The sequence below is a fragment of the Mirounga leonina genome, unplaced genomic scaffold (assembly GCF_011800145.1).
Source record: "Mirounga leonina isolate KUSES-001 unplaced genomic scaffold, KU_Mleo_1.0 Mir_376, whole genome shotgun sequence".
Lineage (NCBI taxonomy): Eukaryota > Metazoa > Chordata > Mammalia > Carnivora > Phocidae > Mirounga > Mirounga leonina.
In genome coordinates, this window is record NW_023270718.1 from 11,304,680 (window position 1) to 11,316,164 (window position 11,485).

The 11,485-nt window shown below is 49.4% G+C and overlaps 1 protein-coding gene across 11 annotated transcripts in view; it reads right to left on the minus strand.

Annotated features, from left to right (window-relative positions):
• Nucleotides 1–7,857, minus strand: part of ZNF606 (zinc finger protein 606) — a 30,479-nt gene extending 22,622 nt beyond the window's left edge. For 7 of the 11 annotated variants that reach the window (XM_034986114.1, XM_034986115.1, XM_034986112.1 and 4 more), the window contains exons 1-3: nt 3,033–3,321; nt 2,000–2,056; nt 1,390–1,478 (exon numbers count right to left, since the gene is read on the minus strand). In XM_034986114.1, coding sequence (XP_034842005.1) covers nt 1,390–1,478; nt 2,000–2,056; nt 3,033–3,063 — 177 coding nt within the window. In that variant the 5' untranslated portion in view covers nt 3,064–3,321. Of the gene's footprint in view, nt 1–1,389; nt 1,479–1,999; nt 2,057–3,032; nt 3,322–4,347; nt 4,577–4,799; nt 4,835–7,840 lie in introns of those variants that run through there. The other 4 variants (XM_034986108.1, XM_034986107.1, XM_034986106.1 and 1 more) reach the window with 4 other exon arrangements.
• Between the last annotated feature and the right edge of the window lie 3,628 nt (nt 7,858–11,485).

The window sequence follows — 11,485 nt, forward strand, 5'->3', positions numbered from 1 at the left end:
ACAGGGAGTGACTACTCATGGGCTCAGGATTTCTTTTTGGGAGGATGAAAATGATCTAGAAGTAGGTATTGGTTGGTAATAGTTGTCCAATTCTGTGAATATATGAAAAATCACAGAACTATACATTTTAAAAGGGTGAACCTATGATATTTGAATAATATTTTAATACAGTTGTTACAAAAAAGCTTTGTTTGTAAGTGGCTGGTTCTAATGAAGAGGCTGGGCAGGAGAAAAGGGAGAGGACACCTTTCCAATATCATCTACCCTGCTATCCTATTTCCTGCCACCTTTCCCGCAACAACTCTGCTGTCCTATTTCTCTCAGGAGCCATCCTTATGCCCTTATAGTCACAAAGTTCCCCTGCTTTGACTCTCTTACAGCTCTAAGGTCTTCTCCTAGGCCCTGGTCACACTGACACCTGAAATGCAAGCCTGCTTCCCACAGCCCCCTTCTCCCCACACTCCTGCCAGGGACATCCTTCCAGCCACATTTTAGACACTGGTGCCTCCTGCTCCCAACACTTATAAGGCTCTTTATTACCACCAGGATGGAGCCCTGGCTCCGCAGCAGGCGTTCAGGGCCTGGCAGCGTTCATCCTAGCCTCTCCATCCTAGATTCTAATTGGGGTCAGCCCTTACCCAGACGCTGGTCATGCAGTGCCCCCGCGCCCCACACACACCAGCGGCGCTGTAAAAGGCCAGACCTCTGCTTCCCGGGCTGCTGAACCCCTCTCACCTCTTGGTGCAAGTGTGTCATGTCTCCAGGCAGTCTCTCTCCCCACAGCGGAAGGATTCCAGCTGCTCTGTGCCCCAGTGACTCTGTGCAGACTGACCCACTTCCCGAGGCATTAGTTGGGCTCGGCTCCTCCAAGGTTTGGGGCCTCCCTAAGCATCTCAGGCTTATGTCCTGAACCACATATACACCACCAGCAGGCCATGAGGTCTCGGTAGCTGAGTGAACCATCTTGGAAAAGGGACTGAGAATTCCTCAGAACCAGGGCTTGAACTCGTCCATGTTCCCCTCCCAGCAAGCACAGAGCTCACAGGACAGCATCAAACTGAATCAGGCACTGAATACATGAGGTAAGGTGTGAGGAGGAAAGGGGGGCTGCCAGCTAAAAGGGTTGCCCCTGATCCCCCAAAACAACACACAGCACAGCTAGGGCTTAGGAATGTGAATAGGCTGGTTGATAATGTGGCTCTAAGTTACAGAAAACTGCTTAAATTCTTCCTGAATGCTCAGAAAGCAATAAACTTCTGGCCAATTCCTTCTCCACCCAAACTCTAGCTGTTATAAAGTGAGGAACATATAGACTAGGATGGCGGGGGACAACCTGGACACCTTAGGGAACAGGACAGCCCTTCAGGAAAAAGTAGAAGCCCACCTCACCTGGATCTGGGCTGTTGGAAGCCCAGGGGCCCTCCTCTCCTCCTTGGGGTTCTCTTCCACATGCCAGGTGGAGTCCTGAGGACATAGAGCTGGGGAGGAAAACAAAGTCACGGAGGCAGCTCTCCCTGCCAGAAGTATGCCCACGTAAGTCCTTTATCCTGGGGGGAGGGCTCAGGGAGAGCCAGTTCCTGGCCCTCTCTGCTGGGCAAAGGAAAAGACTCATCTCCTCATTTTGAAGATGAAGGAACTGGGGCTCAGAGAAGATAAGGGATGTGCCTAAACACGAACCCTGCACTGCCCCCCTTTGTTCTGAGGCACTGTCTTTGAGCAGTGGTGCCATTCACGTCCTTTCTGGGCCTGGGCCACAAATGGCCACACATTTACTCTCACGCACCCTGTCCTGGAAGCGTCACCATCACTTTATCTCCCAGTGCCATGTTCTGATCCTCTCCTGTTCCAGCTCTGCACAGAGACAGATCTGGACCAGAGTCCCCCACTCTCCCAAGCCCTAAATCCCCCAGCTCGGATTCCTGGCCAGGGCAGGTCAGTTCTGGGAGAAGCCAGGACAAGCAGCCAACATGGCCAACGGGGACACAGGCTCTTGACTCACCCCAGGAGGCCCATGGGTCAACAGCCGCCATTCCCCAGGACTGGTCTGTAAGGACACCTGCACCAGATCAGGTTAGGACAAGTAAAGGAAAGGCACTGTGACAACAATCCGAGTGACTAAAGGCAACAAAATGGAAAAGGAGATCTGCCTCACTAATGGGTGTAACAAAGTTCCATCAACAGAGTCCAAGGGCATGTGACAAAATCCAACATCATAAGCGAGATTTATACCAGAAATGCATAGGTAAGTCACTATTAGAAAATTTGATGTGATGTAGCCACAGAACAATTAAGAACAGAATCCCTTAAACGGCTAATGAGATATCTGATAAAATGTTTAACGTTACCTAATTTTTAAAAAAAATCTAAGACACTCCCTCGATGTCTTTACTGACAGATATATGAAGCCTAATTTAAAGATAGAATACCACTGACATCGCACTATTTACACTGTTCTTAAACTACATGCCAATGCTATAAGAACGAAAAACAAAAATAAAGGTAAAATATAGCAGTGATAGAGAAATTCTGACTGGATGTATGACTGTCTAAGAAATCCCACAAATCACTAGAAAATCTCTTAGAACTAAGAGACATCTTAGGACTATAAAATATACAAAATTACATGGTGTTTTACACCAAGAAGTTTTCCTTTTCACCAACAAACAAGTTGTTTTTCTTTTTAATCTTTTTTTTTTTTTAAGATTTTATTTATTTATTTGACACAGCGAGAGAGGGAACACAAGCAGGGGGAGTGGGAGAGGGAGAAGCAGGCTCTCCGCTGAGCACGGAGCCCGATGCGGGGCCTCACCTCAGGACCCTGGGATCATGACCCGAGCCGAAGGCAGACGCTTAACGACTGAGCCACCCATGTGCCCATTTTTTCTTTTTAAATGTCACTCAGTTTTAATTCTATACCAAGACCAAGAGACCCCCTCCAATCCCCCAAAACCCTCTGCCCCTGCCCAGCTTTGACCCCTGGCTGCAGCAGGTTGCTGCTGAGGCGGCCCAGAAGAAAGAGAATTTGGACTCACCCCACGAGGCCCACGGGTTGATGGCTGCCATCTCACAAGATCAACTGACCAGGTGCCTGCCCAGGTGCACGGGATTCGGGTGATTCACGGAATGCAATTGCAGTACCAACCTAATGACAGATGGAAAACACAAAAGTGGTCCTTTCTCTGGAGAAGATCGAGGGAACAAAGACAGCCCATCCACGGAAGTAACAGAAGACTTCTGGGGAGCATTATAAGAAAACAGAATTTAGGGATGCCAGGATGGCTCAGTCAGTTAAGTATCTGCCTTCGGCTCAGGTCATGATCCCAGCGTCCTGGGATTGAGCCCCACGTGGGGCTCCATGCTCAGTGGCGAGCCTGCTTCTCCTGCCTGCTGTTTCCCCTGCTTATGTGCTCTCTCTCTCTGACAAATAAAATCTTAAAAAAAAAAAACACCAAAAAACAATTTACATGTCAAAAACAACAGAATGAAGAGTGAGTTGAATAAGCTAAAAAAAGAGCACAATCCAGGATGAGAGGGTGGATATTTGTCAATGGCTCCCAAGAGACAGCCAGTGCCAACTTCCAGGTAACTTTTCGGTGATTTACAAAAATTACTGTAAAATCTACCTGCACCACCCAAAAAATCAGTGGCTGCCTAGAGCTGGCGGGGAGGGAGGAATGCGGACTGACCGCTTAATGGGTGCAGGGGTTTCTTTCGGAAGGTGATGAAAATGTCCCGGAATTGGATAGTTTTTTATTCCACAACTCTCTAAATACACAACAAAAACCCCCGACATGCAGTCTAAAATGGTTAATTTTATGTCACGCAAATTTCACGTAGAAGGAAGGAGGGGAGAGAAGCAAGGAATCAACCTGCAAAACCCACCAGGCCCAAGCCTGTCTGTCTCTGGTGTGGGGCCCAGACCACCAACGGCCCAGGTTCCAAGTCTTTGCGCAAGTCCCGAGACCTCTCTGAGGGTTCCCAGGCCAACGGGCAGAGCTCTGCGGATGCCGGGGGGGGGTGTTTAAAGCACCAGGACGCCTACTGGGCCCCGCGAACACGGGGGTCTGTGCCAAAACTCAAAGCAGGCAAACTACTCTGCACGCCGTTTGCAACTTAAAGTCCGCGGTCCCCGCAAGCTGAAAGGAAGCGAGGCCCGGTCCCCTCCCGCGTTCGACGTCGTCCTCCAGCGCCTCGGCTGAACCGCGGGGACGAGGAACACCCGCTGGGGAAGAAAGGTGTTCGTTCCCGTGAGGGCCTCAGAGGCGTCCTCATCACCCGCTGCCGGGCCTCCCGCCCGCCCTCCTCCACCACCCCCGGGGCGGGTGGGATGCCGGGCCCCCGCCTTACCTGGCCCGCGGCTCCCGGCCCCCCACCCCTGCGAGCCGGTCCCCGCCGCTCTCGGCAAGCGACTTCGCCAACTCGGGATCGCTCGGCCGGGGCGTCCGGCTTTTGTTCCGCTCCAAGGTTCGGCCCGGCGGTGCCCCTGGGATCCCGGCGCGCGGCGGGGGAGACAAAGGCGTGCCGGGCCAGCGGCCGCGCCCCGGCGCCAGGCCCGACGTGCGGGGTGTCCCCGGGTCCGCCCAGCCGGCCCAGCGCGGCCGCGAGCCCGGAGGCGGGAGGGTGCGAGAACCAAGGGACACGGGGCGCGAAGCCAGCGCGGACGGGGCAGGTGCGGGGCCCGCCCTGGCGCCGCGCTGGCCCCGATGGCAGGCGACGCGTCTTCCCGCTCGTTCTCCCGACCCGCCCAGCCCTCGGCGTCGGCGGCAGCAGCAAGCCCAGCGCCTCGGCGACCGCCTCACCTCGGCGGCGGACAATGGCGGCCGCTCCCCCGGCGTCGACCAGGACGCGCCGCGCGGGCTCCTGGGAGTTGTAGTTCCGGGCGGTACGCTTCCGGTTGGCCCGGAAGCGTCGTCACGGCAGGTACAGGGAGCAGCCCGCCTCGAGTCCCGCCTCCGCTGCGTCAGGCGCTCACCTGGGCGACTAGTGTTCTAGCCCCCGGCGAACCGGACGCGGCTGTCCCGGGCCTGCACCACCCTCCCTGCCGCCGCTGCCGAGCTCCGGAAGGCCTGGGTAGGTCGCGGCCCCGTGAGCCTCAGTTTGCCCGTCTGTGAAATGGGGGCTCGCGGCAGCTGCCCTTAGCAAGGCGACCTTGACGAAATCCGATAGTCTTCGGCGTCCCGTACGCAGGTCTGAACGCTTTCAAGGGGTCCTTTCACTTAACATTTACAGTGCGGTGAGGAAGGGGCTGTTCTGAGCTCCCTTTCCAGATGAGGCGGCTGGTTTGAAGCTTCTCCTCGCTCACGAAGCCCTTGTGTTTAGAACATGAGGGATCGTTCCCAGATCTCCTTCTAGATGGCGAAGCTCAATGGGAGCCTGAATTACCACGGACCCGTGTTGTGATGTTTCCTTGTTGCGAGGCGCTGAAGACCAGAGCAGGGAACATGGTTCACGCAATCTCTGCCTGGCGGCTCTTACCCAAACCACTCTTCAAGGGCATGGACCAGGATGACGAAAGGGCTCCTCACCCAGCACAGGGAGGATTCCTGGGCCACCACCCCCAGCCCACAGCGCCGGCTGAACCTGGAATCCTCGAGCCCACTGACAGCTCTTCGGGGCCCTGTTGGAACCTCCCTCCCGCCTGAGTTTGAAGTGACCCTCACCCCGAGCTTCCCTGGCCCCCCACCTTCTCCTCCTTGTTCCTGATTCATCTTGCCTGTGCATTTGTCCACCCCAGTTTAGGCTGCTCAGTTGGGGGAACAGCACGGTGATCAGAGAGGGGCAATGGGGGGCCTGACTGCAGACAGCCTTAGGGGCATCGTGATGGCCCTGACTCTGGCTTTGAGTGACATGGGAAGCCATCTCATGGTTGGGAGCAGAGCACCGATGAGCTCTGACCTCACCAAAAGGTCACTTCTGTTTCTGTGTGGAGAACAGACTAAGAGGGTGAGGGAAGGAGCAGGATGATCCCTGAAACCAGTGCAGTAATCAGGTGGGAAATGATGGCAGCTTAGATCAGAGTGATCAGCGTCCAGTTGCGGACGTTGGTATTTTAAAGGTAGAGACAACAGGTAGTAGGTTCGAGGTTTTGCTTCGTGAGCTGCAGTCCAGCCTGTAATACCCAGAGCAAGGCAGGCTTCTCAAGGAACGGCTATTCACCAAGGGCCTTTTTGGGTGGAGAATGGGTTGCAGGGGTGTGAGGATTCTGCTTCCCTGACGCAAGCCCTCCCGCACTCCATTCACCCCAGCGTGCTGCCTAGCACTCTGTTCTCTCCATGCTGTGAGGGCGCAAAGGCTGGGCTGCGCAGCCATCCTGGATGCCCCTACTGTGGGGTTCTGAGCTATTTCTGAGCTGCCACGGTTTTCTGAATGGGACAAGATCAGAGCAGTGGGAGAATCTAGGTTCTCCTGGGGCATGCCTTTCCTCTGAGAGGTGCCTAAAGCGTGGTCACCCCATACCACCTGAAGGGCTCTGGCTGCTTCCATTTCTTCACAGCCAGATGATGAGAATGAAGGGTAAAGGAAGGGGAGTCCAGGGCACATTCTTGGAACAAATAAGACCTTTCATGAGAGTATAACCGTAGGGTCACCGATAGTAAAATAACTAGTACAAATAAGTTAGACTTGAAGTTATCTGTGCTCTCAGATCCTAGGATTAACTCATCTTCACCAGCTAGGAGCCCAGGAGTCATTAAGTTCAACATTCTGTGGGATTGTGAGTCCTCCACATGGAAGTCAGCATGCCTCTCTGCTGTCAGTGGCCATGCAGAAGCTTCCCCTTGCACAGCTCTTCCTTGCTGCCTTTGCCACCAGCTCAGCACTCAGCCTCCAGCTTTTCTCGTCCCAGGGATTTAATGGTAGAGGTCTGCTCATTTTTCTTTTCTTTTTTTTTTTTTAAAGATTTTATTTATTTGAGAGAGAGAATGAGAGACAGAGAGCACGAGAGGGAAGAGGGTCAGAGGGAGAAGCAGACCCCCTGCTGAGCAGGGAGCCCGATGTGGGACTCGATCCCCGGACTCCAGGATCATGACCTGAGCCGAAGGCAGTCGCTTAACCAACTGAGCCACCCAGGCGCCCTGCTCATTTTTCTTTTAAGAAAAACATGTAAAATATAATAAAGTTGTGAGGAATTCAGTGAAACCCTATGAAAACACTTATGCTGAAAAAAAAAATTATCCATGTAGCTGAAACCCCCATGTTCCCCTCTTCCATAGAAACTGCCTTTCAGAGACAGCCACTATCCTGAATGAAATATGGATTGCTCTGTGTTTTGGAAGTTTTACAACATATATGTATCCCAGAGCAAAACAAAACATTTACTTTGCATTGCATTCATATAAATGTATCAATATAAGATTTTATCTGCAACTTGCATTTTTTGCTCCATGTATTTATCGGTGCAAGATTTATCCTTTCTGATATGTGAAGCTTTATTTATTTTCATGGCTGTCTAGTTTCCTGTTCAATGAGTATACCAGAACTTGTTTGAGTATACCAGAACTTGTTTATACTGTCTACTTTTGATGGCCACTTAGGTTCCTTCAGTAAATATTCATTAAAGAACCTACTATGCAGGGTGCCTGGGTGGCTCAGTCGGTTAAGCATCCAACTCTTGGTTTTGGTTCAGGTCATGATTTCAGGGTCCTGAGACTGAGCCCCCGCATCAGGCTCCAGGCTCAGCAGGGTGTCTGCTGGAGATTCTGTCTGTCCCTCCCCCCAACTCTCTCATGTGCTCTCTGTGTCTCTGTCTCTCAAATAAGTAAACAAATCCTTAAAAAAAATAAGAACCTATAATTCAGGAGCTGGGAATAAAGTAGTGAGTAAAAATCACAAAACCACTAACCTCAAGGAGCTCACATTCTGGAGGAGAGTGCACAATAGAAAAATAAGTAAAGGGACGCCTGGGTGGCTCAGTCGGTTAAGCATCTGCCTTCAGCTCAGGTCATGATTCCAGGGTTCTGGAATTGAGCCCTGCAGGGGATCCTTGCTTGGCAGGGAGCCTGCTTCTCCCTCTGCCTGCTCTGCCTGCTGCTCCCTCTGCTTGTGCTCTCTCTCTCTCTCTGACAAATAAATAAAACCTTAAAAAAGAGAGAGAGAGAAATAAGTAAAATATATAACACATCGGATGGGGTTAATTGCTAAAGGCCAAGTAAGGAGGGGGGCAAAGAATGGGGGAGGAGGTGGTTGTGATTTTAAGTTGGTGGCTCAGGGAAGGGCCCACTAAGAAGGTAATATGCAAGCAAAGACCTAAAGGCAGGGAGAAAGCCAGCCATGCAGGTATCTGGGGAAAAGCATTGCAAGCAAAAGGCTTCCAGCTCCTATAAATGATGTTGCTATGAAAATTCATATACAGGTCTCCTTATGGACAGACGCAGGGGCTCTCTGGGGTAAGCCCTCAGAGTGGTCCTGATGGGCCATAGCAAATGAATATTTATGTCCAATGTTGGTAGATGTTTCCAAAAGGATTGCACCTTTTCTTTTCTTTTTTTAAAGATTTTATTTATTTATTTGACAGAGAGAGACACAGCGAGAGAGGGAATACAACCAGGGGGAGTGGGAGAGGGAGAAGCAGGCTCCCACTGAGCAGGAAGCCCGACCCGGGGCTCAATCCCAAGACTCTGGGATCATGACTTGAGCCAAAGGCAGAGGCTTAACTACTGAGCCACCCAGGCGCCCCAGGACTGCACCTTTTCATACACCTCTTAGCAACGGTTAGGAATTCCACTTGCTCCACATGCTCACCAATGCTTGGTAGTGTCAGCTTTTTAAATTAAAAAGTATGGGTAGAAATTTTCATTCTGAGATGTTTGCTCTTCTCTTATTGGTGAGATACAGCATCTTTTCACAGTGTTAGCCATTTGTGTGTTCTCCTTGAATTATCTCACTTCATGCGTTTTTCTCTCAGGTTGTCTTTTTCTTCCTGGCTTACAGAAGTTCTTCACAGAAATTTAACATTAATCCTTTATTAGGAATGTTATCCTTTCCAAGTTTTGACTTACCTTTTACTTTGTTTATGGTATCTTTTGAAGCAAAGACGGATTTTTTTTTTTTTTTAAAGATTTTATTTATTTATTTGAGAGAGAGAGAATGAGAAAGAGAGTACATGAGAGGGGGGAGGGTCAGAGGGAGAAGCAGACTCCCTGCTGAGCAGGGAGCCCGATGCGGGACTCGATCCCAGGATTCCAGATCATGACCTGAGCAGAAGGCAGTCGCTTAACCAACTGAGCCACCCAGGCGCCCCGCAAAGACGGATTTTTTTAAAATGTCTTTTCCAGGACAACTGGATGGCTCCGTCAGTTGAGCTTCTGGCTCTTGATTTCCGCTCAGGTCGTGATCTCGGGGTCCTGGGATGGAGCTCCCCGTTGGGCTTCGTGCTCAGTGGGGGGTTGGCTTGAGATTTTCCCTCTCCCCCAAATTGTTCTCTCTCACTCTCAGATGAATAATTTTTTTTTTTTTTTTTAAGATTTTATTTATTTAACAGAGACACAGTGAGAGAAGGAACACAAGCAGGGAGAGTGGGAGAGGGAGAAGCAGGCCTCCTGCCAAGCAGGGGCCCGATGCGGAGCTTGATCCCAGGACCCTGGGATCATGACTAGAGCCGAAGCCGGACGCTTAAGGACTGAGCCACTCAGGCGCCCCTCAAATGAATAATTCTTAAAAAATAAAAGTAAAATAATGTCCTTCCCAATCTAAGATTCCTTTTATTCCATTTTCTTGCTAATTGCCTTGGCTAGAACCTCCATTACAATGTTGATTAGAAGTGGTGCAATCAGACATCCTCACCTTGTTCTAATCTTCGGGGGTAAGCATTCAGTTTTTTACCGGTATGATATTACCTGTGGATGTAGATGTCCTTTGTCAGGTTGAGGACATTGCCTTCTATTCCAAGTTTGGTGAGAGTTGTTTGTTTGTTTGTTTTTTAAATCAGGAATGACTGTTGGATTTTGTCAATTTTTTTCTGCATGTATTGAGATAATCATATACTTTTTTTTTTAGCTTGTTAATACAGTGAAATACATTTATTGATTTTGGTTAAACCGACCCTGCATTTTTTAGATAATCCCACTTGGTCATGACTTTTTAAATTTCTATTATTTTATTATTATTGGATTCAATTTGCTAAAATTTTGTTTATAAAATATTTGCAGGGGCACCTGGGTGGCTCAGATGGTTAAGCGTCTGCCTTCGGCTCAGGTCATGATCCCAGGGTCCTGGGATCGAGCCCCGCATCGGGCTCCCTGCTCGGCAGGGGGCCTGCTTCTCCCCCTCCCTCTGCTTCTCCCCCTACTCATGTTCTGTCTCTCTCTCTGTATCTCTGTGTCTGGAATGAATAAATAAAAAAATCTTAAAAAAAAAAAATATTTGCAGCATATACATTTAACAAAGGACTTGTATCCAGAATATATACACAACTCCTACAACTCAATAATAAAGACAAACAACCTAACAAAAAATGGGTGAGAGGCTTGAATAAACAATGCCAAGCAGCCAATAAGCACATGAAAAAGTATTAACTACCATTAGTCATCACACCAGAATGAGGTATCACTAAACACTCACTAGAGGGGCACCTGGGTGGCTCAGTCAGTTGAGTGACTCTTGGTTTCGGCTCAGGTCATGATCTCAGGGTTGTGGGATTGAGCCCTGCGACTGCCTCTGCACTCCGTGGGGAATCTGCTTCTCTCTCTCTCTCCCTCTGCTCCCCTTCCTCCCCCACCCACCGCTGGTGTGCTCCCTCTAAAGTAAATAAATCTTTAAAAAAATGCTCATTCACTAGAATGGCCAAAATGAAAAAGACAATGCCAAAATTTGGTGAGGATGTGGAGCAGCAGGAATTCTAATACATGGCCAGTACTTGCAGAAAGTATTACAACCACTTTGTAGAACTGACAGTTTCTTAAAAAGCTGAGCATACATCCACTCAGCCATGTCACCTCTAGGAGTTTCCACAAGAGAAATGAAAGCATATGCCCATAAGAACAAAACAACCTTGATAAGTATGTTCATAGCACCTTTACTCATAGTAAGCAAAAACTGGGAACATCCCAGGTTTCCATCAATCTGAGAATGGATAAATTGTGCTATATTTATACAATGGAGTAAATACTACACAGCAACAAAAAAGAATTACTGATCTATGTAATGACATAGATAAGTCTCAAAAATTTTTTGCTGAGGGAAAGCAGCAGACACAAAAATGCACAAAATATATGACTACAATCTCACCGTAGTAAATTCTAGAATTGGCAAAAATAACCCATGCTGATAGAAATCACTGCTTTGGGATATATAGGGAAGAAGTGTCTGGGGACAAGAAAGGGACAAGAAAGAACTTTCTGGGGTAATGGGAATGTTCTGTGTCTTAATAGGTGTTTGCCAAAAATGATTTAGTGGTGTACCTAGAAGAGCATTTCACTGTTCTGGGTACTCAGCAGAATTCTAGGCTAAGGGGATTTTTTTCTTACAGATTTTATTTATTTTAGAGACA